Source organism: Babylonia areolata, chromosome 20, assembly GCF_041734735.1.
Source record: "Babylonia areolata isolate BAREFJ2019XMU chromosome 20, ASM4173473v1, whole genome shotgun sequence".
NCBI classification, from domain to species: Eukaryota; Metazoa; Mollusca; class Gastropoda; order Neogastropoda; family Buccinidae; genus Babylonia; species Babylonia areolata.
Genome location: NC_134895.1, coordinates 17,494,119 through 17,511,585, shown reverse-complemented (window position 1 = coordinate 17,511,585; position 17,467 = coordinate 17,494,119). Strand labels below are relative to the sequence as shown.

The following is a 17,467-nucleotide window of genomic DNA, read 5'->3' as shown; positions in this document are numbered from 1 at the left end:
GTCTTCGACCAAGTACTCATATCATCAACAACAACAGCTGCTTTTGATTTCTCCACATGGGTGGACTAGTAGTTTGCACAAAGTACAAGAATCAGACCAGTGCCAGACTTTGTACCAGTGGGTCACAGTATAGTATACATAATTTAAATAAAGTTTCTGTTTCAGTTTTAAGAAGGCGTCAAAGTGTGTAGACTGATCAAAATACACCACATCTAAGTAATAAAAAAAATTAGAAATTAAAAAACCCACAAAGATATCTAACCTAAACAATGTGCAGTCTGGCCTCAAATAAAAAAATACATCATACAGAAAAATAATCCCCAATTCTAGACCAACAATGTTAGTGGCAAAAATAACAAGACTAGTTCAAAATGAGTCGAAAATGTCTGAAAATCATTCCAGCTGGGATGATGCTGGCCAGTCCCTTAACTGAACAAAATCCAGTCCTATTATCAGCACCAAGTCTGTTTATGGTTACTATTACTGTCTTCTATGTAAGAGATAAAGTAGAAATGCAACTGCTCTGCGAGTTGGATAGTTTCACAAGCAGTTATGTCATGTTCCCTTCCTTCAACCACTGTTATCCTTACAGTCACAGCAAACAAGTTTTCTTTTCATCTCCCCCCCACCCTCTCTCTTAGTTCTCAAAGTCTCACTCACCTTTTTCATTATGGTAGCCAAAAGGTTTTATTAAACATTTAAGGTCTGTTCCATGCATGAAATGTCTTGACAGAAATGTCCTTTTGACCTAAAAGTATGTTAACAGGGCTTGGAGACAGATGGGCAAACACTCACCGTTTTAGGGTCAAGGTTTCCAATGTAGACAGTGCGACGTATCTCCTCCACCTTTGCAGCATCCAGCGAGGCGGGCAAGGGAGGGTACTGTGGCAGGCCCAGAGCATTCAGTCGCGGGTCATAGGTGGTGATCGCCTGCTCTGTGCCAGTGCCCGCCAGCTGAAAGCAACACAAATAGCCACTTCCTTCACTGTGTCAAAAGAAGAGAACAAGCATGCGTGTGTGTGAGGATGCACATGTGAGTGTGCGTGATGCATTTTCCCTGCAATCTATGTGTGAATTCTCAATCCCATACAATGCAACTGGAGGTATGGAACAGGACGTGCTGACCTTCACACCCAAATTTTTAGACAGACCTGCAGATATATGAAATGGTTTATTACTTTTTCTATATAAAGCTCAGATGGCTTCCCCCAAAACCCACCAACTTCACCGCATAAAATGCATGTCCTGCATTCTGCCTTCTGTTTCCTATCTCTTCTACCATCATCTCTGAAGATCTACAGAAGAGGGGAAAATTATGTTGAGTGAGTTACCAACCGTCAGCTGGAATTTTTCACCTGCTGTTTCCAGTCAGCCTCTGCTTTGCTCTAAAATGCATATATATAAACTATTAGATTAAAAACTTTAAATTATCACAATAGTGAATACCAAGCAAAATGTCAAATGTCTCTGAGACTGATGCAATACTCTTCAAATAATTTTCAAAGTGCAGTGAGATACATTCACATAAAATCTATATCCTCTCTCTCTCTCTCTCTCTCTCTCTCTCATTCTCTCTCAAAATGCCTGGCAAATCAAGCATACACACAAGCACGATATCTATCAAGTCTGAACTATCAGGGAATAATTCTAGTTTTAATCATTTAATGTGTTACCTTAACAGTTTCAGCTGTTTGACGGAAATATTCCTGTACCCTTGTCGATATTCAGCTTGAAAATCAGCCGATGTTCCCACAGAATCTATATTTGTCCATCACTTTGACAGGCATGGGTATTAATTTTCCTTTTTGTCTGTTATCAAAGAACAAACAAAGCAAAAAAAAACAAAAAAAAAGCAGAAGAAAAGAAAAGAACAATAATATTGAAGGCAATAGTCATGTCATCATTCATAATATTGCTGATTTTAAATGATACACCACACCTAGAACTTGTACAGAGAGAGATGGAAACTATCAAAATTACACACACTGTTTTTGTTTCAATTATCTTTATGAATCTTAATTTTTTTGTTAAATCTGCTACCATTTCTTTTAGACAAAATGATAAATTTCATGAATAATATAAGCAAATCTGTAAAAAGGAAATTTTCTATCTAAAATTACATTTAAATAACATACTTACTGTGACCCAATTAGTGCAGACTCGGCAGGGGTTTGACATTCCTGTCCTGTGTAAACTACTATCCGCCTATGCGGAGAAAATGAAACTACGGCCAATAACCTCCCTGAAGTAGGTAACCTCCCCTTTATCCCGCTGGCTAGCGCCCTCTTTTTCCGACAGCCATTATGACTCCTGTTCCTGTGCTCTTCATAAAACTATGTTAAAATAGAGACTGTTTTCAATACTCACTTGCCATCTTTGTGTTGGAGAAAACAAATGTAATTTAAACCAATGACCTTGAAGACGAAGTCTTCACATACAAAAGTTTCAGTAGCCCACACTATAAGTGGAGTGATGGCCTAGAGGTAACGCGTCCGCCTTGGAAGCGAGAGAATCTGAGTGCGCGGTTTCGAATCACGGTTCAGCCACCGATATTTTCTCCCCCTCCACTAGACCTTGAGTGGTGGTCTGGACGCTAGTCATTCGGATGAGACGATAAACCGAGGTCCCGTGTGCAGCATGCACTTAGCGCATGTAAAAGAACCCACGGCAACAAAAGGGTTGTTCCTGGCAAAATTCTGTAGAAAAATCCACTTCAATAGGAAAAACAAATAAAACTACACGCAGGAAAAAATACAAGAAAATGGGTGGAGCTGTAGTGTAGCGACGCGCTCTCCCTGGGGAGAGCAGCCCGAATTTCACACAGAGAAATCTGATGTGATAAAAAGAAATACAAATACAAATATCAGAACCACGTTCTTATCTTTCTGTTTATCAAGTAATTTCTTTCCTTCTTTCTCACATAGGCTTTCCTATCCACACCGTACTCTTTTCATCACTTGACAACAGGCCTATGGTTCGAAACGTCACATCCCACTAAACAAAGAGGATTCATCTACCACCAAAAAGGTTTTTTTAAACTTTAGTTTTTTTGTTTTGAAGAATCCTGCAGTCAATTTTGTCTTCTTCTTTCCATAAAGCACTGGTTATGGAAGGCCAACATCACAAAACACAACTCTTATGCTCAACTTTTTTGTAGTGAGGATGTCAAAGCAAACTTTAAAAGACAATAATTTCAAATTCATTTAGCTACAAGTCTTGAAAATTGTTAATTCATTGAAAACCTGAAAGTTCCCAAAAGTGGAAGGAGTGTAACTGTCTTAAATTGAAGTGAAAATAAGAAAATAATAATAACACTAACAGGACATCAAAAATGCAACACAAGTGAGAACCCAGACATGAACACAGAAGAACCAAGAGAACTCGACTCACCTGACTGACAACATTGGTGGGCCACGAGGGCTGACCAGGAGCCATTCGTGCTACAGTCTGCGGGGTCAACTGCATGGCCACCTTCTCGTCTGGGATCTTGCCTGTGCCACACACTCTCATTTATGGCTTCACTGTTCATATTCGACAAAGCAAAAGCCACTGCTGAACATACTCTATTTTCATACTGACTAAGATCTTCAGTCATGAGCCAGATACAACAACAAAAAAGAAGTCTTGAGAAGCAGCAATGCCAAGCCTTTTACTGTTGTTTTTTTGTGGTTTTTTAATGAAGTAGTGGATTTCCCTAACAAAAATGAACATAAAACCAAATATGTGTCATCTTCACACCCACAGCATTACACTATTATCCACCACCCCTCCAACAGTGTGTGTGTGTGTGTGTGTATGCATGAATGCATGTCATGATGTGTGTACGCACATGTGGTGTTTGCATACCATAATGTGGTAAATGCCCATCTGCAAAAGCAGAGATACAAATGTATGCATGTATATATGTGTGATTACGCATGTGGTTGGGTGCATGAATATACTTACTGTACTTGGTCTGCAGTCTGACAGGAAGCACAATTAACCCTAAAGATTGTGTGATATATATGTTCACAATTGGGTCATCTCCTCTAGGTGTGGCAAGCTAAAGGTATCAAACCTGAAATATGTCTATTCTCTGATGTCAAAACAATTCTAGTTCCATAAAACTTTCTAATGTGAACTTAGTGGAGACATCAGACTGTGCAGTTTTGCCAAACTACTGCAATTTTCACAAAAGAGGGGTTGTACTGTGGAGTGCTGAAGTGTCTCCCTAGAATTAGCATATATATACGGTTATACATATTCATTTGTTTCTGCCTTGAGAGTATTGTCAAGAAATATTACAATGTTCTGCAAATCATTCACTGACTGTAGGTTTCCCCAATAAACAGCTTGGAACACAAACTACAGTGACTGAGCGAATGATGCCAGTGGCAGCTGAATGATGCTCTGGCAGCTCTAGCCAAAAAGACCTGCAACAGTGTAATTTGTACAGGTCTTGCAACAGGGTTGGTTACACTTTCGGTCCCTTGATTTGCCAAAGGTCATGGTGGCTAGAAAACGGATCTCATCAGATCACCTAGGTTAGTGTTGCATCTGTTGATCCTAATATCAGTAACATCTAAAATAAAAGTGAAACAAAAAACAAAAAAACAACAACAACTCAATTTGGCAGTTTCCATATGCAGTGCCAACATGGGTAATCTCCTGATGAAATCAACTTTCCAACCATCCCAACCCTTGTCATGACCCTAAACTTTTTAACATTTTCAGAAAACCTGCATTAGCAAATTTCAACCTCCTAAATCCCAATGTCAAAACTCACTCACTGAAGAACAACTGAGAAAAGTTTTTTGGGGGTTAAACTTAAAGTTAACCTCTTCCATGCCCCATGAGAGAAATCTGCATTTAGTTCTGAAGTGTTTAATACTGAAATGTCCCATGACAGATAAATCAGTATACTGTATAGTCATCGCAGTTATTTTCCTACCTCTATTTTTCTATTTTTAGATTATGGCTTTCCAAAAAACATCAGTGGGAAAGCTTGATATGTCTGCTTTAATTATTCACAAGGAGAAAAACCTAATCAAACTTTGTGAGGTCATTCAAGGACGTTATTTCTAGCATCCCTATCAGAAATTCAGACAACACACTTTCGAACTGGCAGACAACGATCACAACCAAGCCTAAGTGGTGTCAAACAATTGCTTCATAATAATTCTGGACTCTATGTATCTCTATAATATGTACATAAGGTATGAAGACACATCTGTTTTTTGTTTTTGATTTTTTCCATTTTCATGTATTTTCTTTGTTTATCTTGACTACTTTTACTGACAATCTATAACATAAATGCAGACATGATCTCAAATTTGCTTATAAATCTCGTATCTATGGTTCCCTCATTGCTAGCCAGTGTATCAAATAAAGTTTATACTATCAGAAACTGATACTAAGATGATAGTCTGTTCATTTTCCTTTCAGGACAGCAGGGCTGTGTGCATAGTCTGTTCATTTTCCTTTTTAGAAAAGCAGGGCTATACATCATTAAATGTATACTTTCTTCCAGTAGTTTGCATGCTGGAATATTTTTGTTAATCATTACCTTTAGCAACCAAAAAACCTCCTGGCAAATAGGAACCACAAGCCAGAATAAATGTTTGACACTGGAGAGGTTAACAAAAGATATCAATGCAAACATTTTTTTTAGAACTTTTGACTATAACTTCGAAAGTTCTTTTACAGTTTGGTTTTTTTTCCAACCCAGTCAATCACTGACCATCCATGACAGGGACGACAATGAGGGCACGGTCAATGAAGACAGTGTTGGTGAGGTGGAGGGCCACCCCTGCGGCCGTCGAATCTTCGAATTCCACATAGCACACCTTGGCTGCCACCTGCTGATCGGATCCCCTGCAATACAGAACAGAAGCATGTATTTACACATCTTTACATGTTCACATGCATAAAGTTAGCCACTAAGCCAGTCTGAAATGATAACATTAACTAATTTGATCAAGTAGGGGGTTTTTTGTTGTTGTTTTTTAGTTGTTTGTCCACCGAAAACAAGTTACAGTACTTCCACACTTAAGTATAATACTGCCTCAGTTTCCATGTTTACAATATAATTTTTTTCAAAAGATATTAACAATATAAAAGATATGTCACTGTCACTATCAGAAATCAGTCTGTATTTGTCTGTGTAGGGTGTGGGTGTCTATGTACATGCATATGTACTGGTGTGTGTGTGTCACTCTGTGTGTGTGTGTGAATGCATGCGCGTGCGTATGTATGTCAGGGCTTGACATTAACTTTTTTTTCCACTTGCCCTCAGGCAAGTCACTGGAAAATTCACTTGCCCAGACTGATTTTGCACTTGCCCTCCTTTCAGAAACTTTCATACATCATCATATGCGCACGTGCGCGCGCGTGCACACACACACGCACACAGAGAAAGAAGCAGTCAAACCCTTTTCTTTAACTGATGTGTTTGTTTTATTGGGTTTCACAAAAGATAACTCTTGTTTTGAACAGCTAAAACAAGTTTTCTTTCTCACTTGACAAGACATTGCCTTGGCTTGTTTTCACAGTTGACTGTCAGCCACAGAAATTGTTCCAGCGATATCAGCTGAAAACTGCATTCTCTCTCCTCTTCGAAGACAGTCTTCTGCTGTTAGTGACCTTTCAATTTTGTCTCTTCATACACAAAGGTCCATTGTCTCATAGAAACAAACTTTTTGTTTTTTTGGTTTAAACAATGAAAGTGGAATGAAAGAGTCCCATGCGTCATGATTTTTTTAGGTGTGTGACTTATGTGATGGGCAGAAGATGAACTATGCTACAAGAAAGATTACTATTGGTTCCCCCAAAATAGCAACCAATGGCAAATCACCTTTTGGAGCTGCGTGATAGCTCTCTTTTTTCTAGTGACCACTCAGACTCAAAACATCGCCTGCTAGACAATGAGAGTCTGACAACTGGTATAGGGAGCGTGATGGATATTTTTGAAAACACAACATGCAAGTCTTGGAAAATATAACTTGCTTGGTCAGGCAAGTTCAATAAGGACATTACTTGCCCAACATGATGATCTACATGCCCCAGGCAGGCGGACAACCATTCATGTCAAGCCCTGTATCATAGTGTATGTGCTGAATGTTCCCTGTTAAAACTAGGTTTAGTATGAAAAACATATCTGCACATTGGGTCATGGGAACATCTATATGCTTCTGAGGACAGGATTGATTCATTTTTTTGTTTATTGTTTTTAGATCAAAGTGCATTTTTTCTTGTTTTTAATTGTTGGGTCCCATCTTTCTGTGCCAAGCCATGGACACAGTGGATATGAATAAAGTGCCATGGTAGCCTTAAGTAATGGCAATGGAACCTTTACTTAAGGTGTTAACTTTTTAAAATCATTAATATTATGTTAGATATGCTAGTGTTTGAGTATGAAATCGAGAAATTTTATATTCTGATCATCACAACATCAACTTGTCTAGAAATTTTGCATGTGCTCTAACTTCTAAGTTGTACATTTATAATGCTCTATAAAGTATGTATAAGTAAAATAAATTTTATAGACTTACGTGCATATACATTAACATATATATCTTAATCATACAATACTTGATGAGGCCGCCTTCGAGTCTCCTTCGTTGTTAAGTAACACAACGTTAACAGTGTTGTTGGATTGAGAACATAATCACAATGGAAGGAACAGCATATTCATCTTACTTGATCGTTAACAGTCACCAGCCCATACACGTTATTTTCTTGGACATATAAACGCCCAGTTAATAAGTTCCGAATAAAACTTCTGTTTTACAATATTCTGATTGAGCTGAAATATTTCATTATCTGGCATATTCATGCCGAACCACATAGTCTACAGAATCTTCAAAATGATGAAGGCGGTAGTCAAGGGAAAGAAGAAGAAGAACCGCTTACTCAGGGGGAAATAACTTGCAGTCTCTGATGCGGCCGATAAACTGAAACAGCGTTTTCAGCTGTTCTTTCGTTGTTGTTGGTGCAACATTTGTCACCTGGATAACACGAGTATCCAGTTTCGACATTGCTGGTGTGTGGACCTAGTCGTCCAACACGGTGCAATTTTTTTCCCCCAAGCCAGCACAAGAAAACCGGACGAGAGGAAGCCGCTCGGGCGGGATGTCTGAAAACCGGTTTTCCTACAATAAAATGGAATGTACCGCAATAATAACAATGCCCGGGCTGCTGCTGCTAATTCAGTGTTTAATTCTGATGACTCCGAGAAGTGGCACCTTTTCACTGGTGTGTGTGTGTGTGTGTGTGTGTTTGAAAAAAGATTATTTATGTCGCAATGTTGTTACTGCTTTGAAAGGCATATTTAAAAAAAAAAAAATGGACTGAACAATTACAACAAAGTAAAAAAAAAAAAAAAGAAGTATTTTTATAAGTTTTATAAAAAGGAAATTATGAGAGAAAAATATACTGGTCAATTGCCTACTGCAAACATAATTTCGTTAATCAAATTCAGATGTAATACTCGTTGCTTACAGGGCAGTTGAATGGAAATTCAATTATATGACACTGAATATTGTGTTTGCAAAATATGTGACATGAAAACTGTTGGTGAAGAATTTCATTCTGTTATGGAGTTTTCAAACTTTTTTTTTTCTAAAATTTGTTGAAAAAATGTTACCCAATGAACATATTATGTCCAAAGTCTGTAGTAATTTCTTTTTGTACATTTTTTTTCTGCAAACAAACAGATTCTCCTTGGACTTAGTAAATTCATAAAGATGTGCAACTTGATGTACATAGGATATGTTCATGCAGAAGAAGGAATGTTTACCTTCATTTTACCTTAATTGATGCACATGTTATGATAGTCCTAGTTGAGTTCATGATTGTGTGATTTTCTGAAATCCCGGCCATGCACCAACAGGTGTCAAAGGTTAATTAAATCTTGAAACTTGAATCTCTTGTGTGTGTGTGTGTGTGTGTGTCCCTGTGTGTTTTGAGTCGAGACTGCTGATTGGTGAGATAAACCATGGCATTCAAGTGTCAATGCAGCCTTGCTCAGTAACAAGATCTCAATAGTGGAAGTACTGCAGCTTTAGAAGTGAAGCGCAAGTCAAGATCAGACAAAATGACATACGACCCAGTGGATGGTAAAGGCAAGGAGACCAGAGCCATGCTGGTGACCAGAGCCAAGTGGTATATTGTCCTGATAAACATCTTGAAATGACATGACAGGAGTACTGTTTTGACATTGTGCAAGTAAACTATGGCCCTGTTCTGTTGACTGGCTGTCGGCTGAATGGATCTTCTTCTTTTTTGTTTATGGGCTGCAATTCCCACGTTAACTTGTATGTGCACAAGTGGGCTTTTATGTGTATGACCCATTTGTACCCTTCCATGTAAGCAGCATACTCTGTTTTCAGAGGTGTGCATGCTGGGTATGTTCTTGTTTCCATGTTGACATGGATTACAGGATCTTTATCGTGTGTATTTGATCTTCTGCTTGCGTATACATTGCATTCTTCAATCACCGATATGTGTGACGGGACATTAAACAAAAATTCCTTGCGCATACACACAAAAGGGATTCGATCAGGCACAAGCAGGTCTGCACATATGTTGACATGGGAGATTGGAAAAATCTCCACCCTTTACCCACCAGGCGCCGTTACCGATATTCGAACCTGGGACCCTCAGATTGAAAGTCCAACACTTTAACCACTCAGCTGTTGCGCCTGCTGGCTGAATGGATCTGAACTGGTCTTGAAAAAAAGTTGGTATTCCTGTATGTACCCCAGTCTGACTGCATGTAGCTCTTGATGTGCAGATGGCAGACGAGGGTCAAGGTCTGGACACAAGAAACACTGACTGGCTGACCAGTCCAGGTGACTTCACACCTGGTTCCTCTTGTGCAGGACTGCTGCTTTTGGTGAACATACAGGTAACTAGTGTGATTAAGTCAGCATGAGCCTAATGCTTTTTGTGCACATGCTTATTGCAGCAGATTGCATTCATACATTAGCAGTAGAGATACTTAATGTTGGTTTAATTTCCCATCAAGCACTCAGAACTGTCTTGTGACTAAAAAAAATGAATAAATAAAAATAAAATTCAGACCACATACAAGAGAATATTGCACAAGCCATGTCTTTGAAAATACTAACAGTTCTGAGGAAATCAGATATAAATTTTTAGACAGTTCTCAAATGACATTAGAAATGTCACTCGTTCCAGAATAAAAATCTCAGTCCTGTTAACATCAATCTCTGTCAGTGTACTCCTCGTGGTGTGCAGATGTTTGGTGAGGGAGGTCAAAGTACAAGAATCAATGCTGAGGCTGTCAGGTGGAATCGAGAACATTGAGCAGCTGTTGTGTTATATAGCCACGCCTGACATCACAAAAGATGCTGCTCTTTCCATTTCCTGGTGACCTCACATCTCAGAGGATTTGAGGTTTCTCTGTTGTGGAGCTGCAGATGTTGGACACAGGTGATCATGGCTTTGGCTTTACTTGCATAAACTGCCTGTTCGGAATCTAGTGGGAAGACAAGAACTACACAATGGAAATTAGACCTTGTCTTGCTTGGCACTTTTAAACTTTATTCTTACCAGGAAAGACAATTTAAGAGACGCCAGTTTTGTTCAAAATCTTTGTGAAGACAATGTCATAGAAATTTAATAAAAATTTCAATAACAGACTTATTGAACACTTAAGGGGAAATGACAATGTAAAATATCTACCAACATTCATAATGGCTGACACAGAGCACATACAACACGTGCTTGATTTTAGCAGAGGCTTTCACTGAGTGATGTGTAAGCTAACTGCAGACAACACATACACTGTAGCTTTTAAGATACCATACAGATAATGATAGATACCATCAATAGGTTTTGTGGACCAGCTTAATTAAGGCAGGTCTGCTGTCATTCATAGATTCATCCAAACAGTGCTGTTCACCCTGCAGCAAAATCTGTTCTCACGTCAATACAATCTTCTTGGTAACTGTTGAAAACATGCAGTGTACCTTACCTGGCATAAGTTTTCATATTTTGATAAATAAGTATGTGTTGGGGGGACAGGGTGAGGGTGGGGGCTGGGGGGGAGACATGCTTTTATACACATACATACAGATATAGCGCTCATGCATGTGTGTGTGCATATGTGTGCACGCATTTGTCTGTCCATGCATGATTGGTATTATTTTGCGTGGGTAATAATGGTTGTTCTAGTTTACTGTTTGGTAGGGGTGATCAACTATGTTATTCGTATGGGATTGTTTTGGAGGTTTTTACATGTGGCTGTGATTTTTATGTAAAATGTTTTTCTTCTGCTATATTTTACTCACATGATGTGCCTTAAGCATTATTGTATTTTAATGAAAGGGGCAATAGAAATATACTATTATCATTATTAAATGTTTAAGCAGTTTTTGCATTCACTTGGAGTCGGTACTCTCTCAACACAGGCAATATTTCTCTCACACACTCCCCTCTCCCCGAAAAAAAGGTGTGGATTGTCTGACATATTCTGTTTGCTGCATATATAAACTGTTGTTTTGAGTCCATAGTGTGTGATGGAGTAATCTGTGTTTCAGATTATCCAAACCCTGGTGTCTGAAGAAGCTCACAAATACTGTGTTAAATGCTTCAGCTGTCTTCACTGTCTACAAGTTACTTACTTACTTAGGCCCATCACTCCCCCTGGAGCATAGGCCGCCGACAACAGTCCGCCAGAGTCCTCTGTCCTGGGCTATTCTCTCCAGCTGTCTCCAGGTATATCCCATCCTCTTGGTTTCTGCCTCAAGGTCACGTCGCCAGGTGTTTCTTGGCCTTCCTCTTTTTCGTTTTCCTTGGGGGTTCCATGATAGTGCCTGCCTTGTGATGTTGCTGGCTGGCTTCCTCAGGGTGTGCCCGATCCATCCCCATCTCCTGCGCCGGATTTCATTCTCGGCTGGCAGCTGGTTGGTACGTTGCCACAGGTCTGCGTTGCTGATGGTGTCGGGCCAGTGGATCTGAAGAATTCTTCTCAGGCAGCTGTTGATGAAGGTCTGCACTTTCTTGATGGTGGTCTTTGTTGTCCTCCATGTCTCCGCTCCATACAGTAGGACTGACTTGACGTTGGAGTTGAACAGCCTGATCTTTGTGCGAGTCGACACCACCTTGGAGCTCCAGATGTTCTTCAGCTGCAAGTACGCTGCCCTCACCTTGCCAATTCTTGCTCTGACGTCTGCGTCTGTGCCGCCCTGCGTGTTGATGATGCTACCCAGGTACGTGAATGCCTCCACTTCTTCCAGCTCATTCCCGTTTAGTGTGACTGGGTCCTCACTCGCTGCGTTGATCTTGAGAATCTTGGTTTTGCCTTCATGGATCTTGAGGCCAACTTGTAATGAGGTGGCTGCTATTTCTGTAGTCTTGTCCTGCATTTGTTGGCGGCTGTGGGAAAGCAGGGCCAGGTCGTCTGCAAAGTCGAGATCATCTAGTTGGTCCCACAGTGTCCACTGGATTCCATTTCTTCTGTATGCTGTTGATGTCTTCATGGTCCAATCGATCGTCAGGAGGAAGAGGAAAGGCGACAGGAGACAGCCTTGTCTGACTCCGGTCTTCACCTCGAAGCTGTTTGTGAGTTGTCCTCCATGGACCACCCGGGAGGTCATTCTTTCGTAGGAGTTCTTGATCAAGTTGACCAGTTTCGTTGGCACTCCATAGTGGCGAAGCAGTTTCCAGAGGGTGTTGCGGTCCACACTGTCAAATGCTTTCTCATAATCAACAAAGTTGATGTATAAAGACGAGTTCCACTCTAAAGATTGCTCAACGATGATGCGCAAGGTGGCAATCTGATCTACGCATGATCTGTTCTGGCGGAAGCCGGCCTGCTGGTCTCGGAGGAGAGGGTCGACTGCACTTTTAATTCTCTCGAGGAGGATCCTGTTAAAGACTTTTCCTGGCACTGACAGAAGCGTTATCCCTCTATAGTTGGCACAGTTGCTGGGGTCTCCTTTCTTGGGTAGCTTGATGAGGCAGCCCTCCTTCCAGTCTGATGGTACTTCCTCCTCTTCCCAAATCTTCTCAAAGAGAGGGTACAGCATCTCTACTGTGGTCTCCAGATCTGCCTTGAGTGCTTCTGCTGGGATGTTGTCCGGTCCTGCTGCCTTGCCATTCCTCAGCATTTTGATGGCTTTCCTGATCTCCTCCCTGGTTGGTTGCTCACAGCTGATGTCTAGGTCTCTATAAGCAGGGTCGATGTCCGGGGGGTTTGAAGGGATGGGTCTGTTCAGGAGTTCTTCAAAGTGCTCTGCCCATCTGTTCAGTTGTCCCTCTGTTCCCAGGATGGTGTTTCCTTTCTTGTCCTTGACTGGTCGCTCAGGTCTGCTGTACTTCCCTGAGAGTTTCTTAGTGGTGTCATACAGCAGCTTCATGTTGTTACTGGCTGCTGCTTCCTCGGCTTCCTCTGCCAGGCTGTCGATGTACTTGCGCTTGTCTGTTCTTGCGCTCCTCTTGACTTCTCTGTTGGCTTCTGTGAAGTCTGCTTGTGCCTTGGCCTTTGCTGCTCTTGTCCGGCTGTTGTTTACTGCTGCTTTCTTCTGCTTTCTCTTCTCGATCTTGCCCAGTGTGACTGCCGATATCCATTCCTTCTGTTGGTGTCTCTTGGGGCCCACTACTTCCTGACAAGTTGACGTCAGTGTCTCCTTCACTTTCTGCCACTGGCTCTCGATGTCAGTCTCTTCTTCAAGCAGTTCTTGTAGTACTTGGTACTTGTTGGTGAGGGACAGCTTGAATTCTTCGTTTATCTTTGTGTCTTTCAGCAGGCTGATGTTGTACTTCTGCCTCTTTGTTGTTGCTTCCATCCAGTTCTTCTTTAGCTTTAGCTTCAGCCTGGCTACCAAAAGGTGGTGGTCAGATGCAACGTCTGCTCCTCTTTTCACCCTTACATCCTGTAGAGATCTCCTGAATTTCTTAGCCATGCAGATATGGTCGATCTGGTTCTCAGTCACATGATTTGGAGATACCCAGGTGGCCTTGTGTACTCTTTTGTGGGGGAAAATGCTGCCACCGATAACCAGATTGTTGATAGCACAGAAGTCTGCAAATCTCTCGCCATTCTCGTTCATCTCTCCTAATCCGCGTCTTCCCATCACTTCCTCACATCCCGTGTTGTCTTGTCCGATCTTGGCATTGAAGTCACCCATGAGGATGTTTATATCTTTTTCTGGGTACTTGGCGATGACGTTCAGCAGTCTGTCGTAGAATTGATCTTTGGCTTCTTCATCGCCGTCATTGGTTGGCGCATAACACTGGATGATGTTCATCTTGATCTTCTTCTTCTTAGTCCTAAAGGATGCTGCGATGATTCTTGATCCGTGTGCTTCCCATCCTATCAGGGCTCGCTGCGCAGGTCTTGACAACATGAGCGCTACGCCTTCTGTGTGTGGAGCATTGTCTTCTTCGTGGCCAGAATAAAGCAACATCTCTCCAGTGAGCAGTCTCCTTTGTCCTGACTGTGTCCAACGGGTCTCACTGATTCCAAGCAGTGTGAGGTTGTAGCTTTTCATCTCTGCTGCTACTTGTGTTGTTTTTCCCGTCTCATACATGGTCCTCACATTCCATGTTCCGACGTTGATGGTCCTGGTCGATAAAAGGGGGGTCGGCCTTGTGGCTTCCGTAGACTCACGGCTTTCACCACATGGCGTCATACATCCTCTTGGTGAGAACCCTTCCTCTCCCAGGGCAGTAATCTTTTGGTCTGTTGTTGGCGTTTCTGTAGCAAGCTTTGTTTTTAACGGGGTGGGGTTGCTAGCCCCACGCCCAACCCTCCTCCTTTCTCATCCGGGCTTACAAATGTAAAGGTGTATACCTTAAAAAAACAACAACAACAAAAAAACAAAAAAACCCAAAAAAACCAACAACCCTGGTTACAAAATATGATTTAAACTTTCATTTTTGGCTTGATTATTCAATTATGCAAATGAAAGATATCTGAAATTGTTTAAACCCCATTTTGAAGCACTCATATTTTTATTCATGTCTCTCAGTGACTGGATTGATATATTTTTATATAAGTTATGCAGTTGATATATAACTTTATTCAAATTTATCTTTTATTATTGTTTTCATAAGAAAGAAGTGTTCTGAGTCAAAGACACTATTTTCAAGGTGTACTGTTTACATTTTTTAAAGTGATAGCCTGATTGCTATTATCAGTACAACTACTGCTGACCAAATCGAAATGAGCTTGACAACTGTTTTCCCTGAAGCACAATAACTGCAAATATGTGCATTGCCATTGTAAAGCATTAAGAAATAAGATAAATCAAGTATGTTGGGGCTGAATATTTTATTATCCCCAAAGAGAATTTTGTAATGTAAAACACAAGCAGTACATGAGAATCAGTCATTCAGTATATTATATAATGGGCATGGAATGCTTAAGTGTCGACTTACACCACACATACAATGACCAGTCGTACACATTCAATGATCCCAGTTGACATTTGCTCTGATGGATCTAGAAGTTGTACTTTTGATGTATTTTTGCTTACCTAACTGAAGAGAAAGACACCCCTGCTAACCATGTAATGTGTCTGGATACTGCAATGTGCATGTTATATCCTTGTTAATACTTAATGCTTGTTTTTTGTATCAAAGTATTTTCCTTTAAACAAACATATGATAGCATAAAATGTGGACCCAGTTTCCCAATACTTAATGCCTGCTTTTGTATTAAAAACACACACATATCATTTAGATACTTGAATGCTTCCTTCACACGGAAAGGACCCATCTCATTCTGATGTAGCATCAGTGTATGGCTCACTGTAATTTCAATTCTGGGATGGAACTTGGATCAAAGCAGTGTATGGAACATATCGGCAAATTCTTGGCACTCCATCTGTTCAGTTTCAAAGGTGGTTTTCGTTGACCTTTCAACATTATTTTTAGTTTCCTGCAACTCGGTTTTAAGAACATGAGGATGTTCAGCCCTAAAATGGCTCTGTGCAGTTGGCTGGGCTGTCAGCAACATTTTGTTTCTTTTGACTGTCCTAATAATTGGGTTTTGATACTTGGTAAAAGAGTGATTTCAAATAGAAACCTTGTCACTTTTGTTCTGTTGCTGGATTTACTCGGTGAAGAATTATCTATATTTCAAACAAAAGTTTCCTTCATTTTCTGTCTGTCATGAATGGCCCATTACTTTATCAAAATACATGCTAAAATTTATTTCAAATAAAAGGTCTGTCCATTTTATTTGTTGCGTCTTTCCTAATATGTGGTTGTCCAATTACTTTGTAAAGGAATTAGTTCAAATGAAAAAAAAAAAAGCTTTGCTCTCTTTATAAATTTAATATGTGTGTGTGTGTGTGTGTGTGTGTGTGTGTGTGTGTGTGTGTGTGTGTGTGTGTGTGTGTGTGTGTGTGTGTGTGTGTGTGTGTGTGTGAATGTATGTGAAGAACATTTTGTTTCTCTTCCTCACTAACAATCTTCGACTTGCTCTGTCAACTGCTTTACATAACACTGGAGTGGGAGTATCTCAAAGTGACTGCAGAACACCTCTCACCATCAGTATGTGTGTGTAAAAGTTATGACTTCCAAAAATGTATATTTTGTGAGAGAGATACATGTATGTACAAGATACAATTACAAGAATACCTTATTAAATATACAAAAAGATATTATTGACGGGTTTATTGGCTACCAAAAAAATAGTGCACAGAAAAACGCAGTTTAACCATTCAATGGAAACAGATTCATCAACATTAACACCATAATATTAACACAGTATAAGATGATAAGATTCTCTCTCTCTATATATATACATATGTATATATCTATATATTCTCTCTCTCTTTCTAGATATATATATATATATATATTGAGAGAGGTGTGTGTGTGTGCGTGTGCGTGTGTGTGTGTTAGTGATGCCACTGATGTAAACAACAACAACAACATAGAAAAAAACCAAACAATCCGCCGGGAGACAAGACTGTGAAAACGGTAATCAAGACAAGCCAAGAGAAACAAACCATGTTTTATCAGTGATGCAACTCTTGCAGACTACTTGAATGCCATTGAACAAAGAGATAATTCCATTATTTTGTAAATGTGCCAGATATCTGTATGTGTATGTGTGTGCACGCGTACTCTTGGTATATGTGTGTGTGTGTGTGTAGCTGGGTTGTCTTCAGTCCTCTTTAATCCTGAATGCACGGGATAAACAGATAAATGCTCTGTGTTGCCTATTCAAGATTAATTATAGAGGCTATGCCAGTCTTGAATAAAAGCTAATTTGTGTTTGCACATTTCTTCTGTCATTGCTGCTGTGTGCACATGTCAAATGATCGGTTTCGGGATAAGCCCGGCGCTTCCTTTTTGAGGAAGTGTCTGGATTTTGCTCTGGAACCTGAAGTTGACCAGCTAGCTGAATCGGTAGCATCAAGCAACATTGACTTAAAGTTATGTACCTTTTGAATGGAAAGAGTTACCACTCTTTACTATTTATTAATCATTTCCGTTTCCGGTAGTT

General features: G+C 40.3%; 1 protein-coding gene across 35 annotated transcripts in view; it reads right to left on the bottom strand.

Annotated features, from left to right (window-relative positions):
* The window catches only part of LOC143295270 (uncharacterized), a 35,963-nt gene extending 27,855 nt beyond the window's left edge, over positions 1 to 8,108 (bottom strand). For all 35 annotated transcript variants that reach the window (XM_076606860.1, XM_076606865.1, XM_076606871.1 and 32 more), the window contains exons 1-4: positions 7,891 to 8,108; positions 5,720 to 5,853; positions 3,391 to 3,491; positions 796 to 954 (exon numbers count right to left, since the gene is read on the bottom strand). In XM_076606860.1, the coding sequence (XP_076462975.1) occupies positions 796 to 954; positions 3,391 to 3,491; positions 5,720 to 5,853; positions 7,891 to 8,015 (519 nt within the window). In that variant the 5' untranslated portion in view covers positions 8,016 to 8,108. The remainder of the gene's footprint in view (positions 1 to 795; positions 955 to 3,390; positions 3,492 to 5,719; positions 5,854 to 7,890) is intronic.
* Positions 8,109 to 17,467: the final 9,359 nt, after the last annotated feature.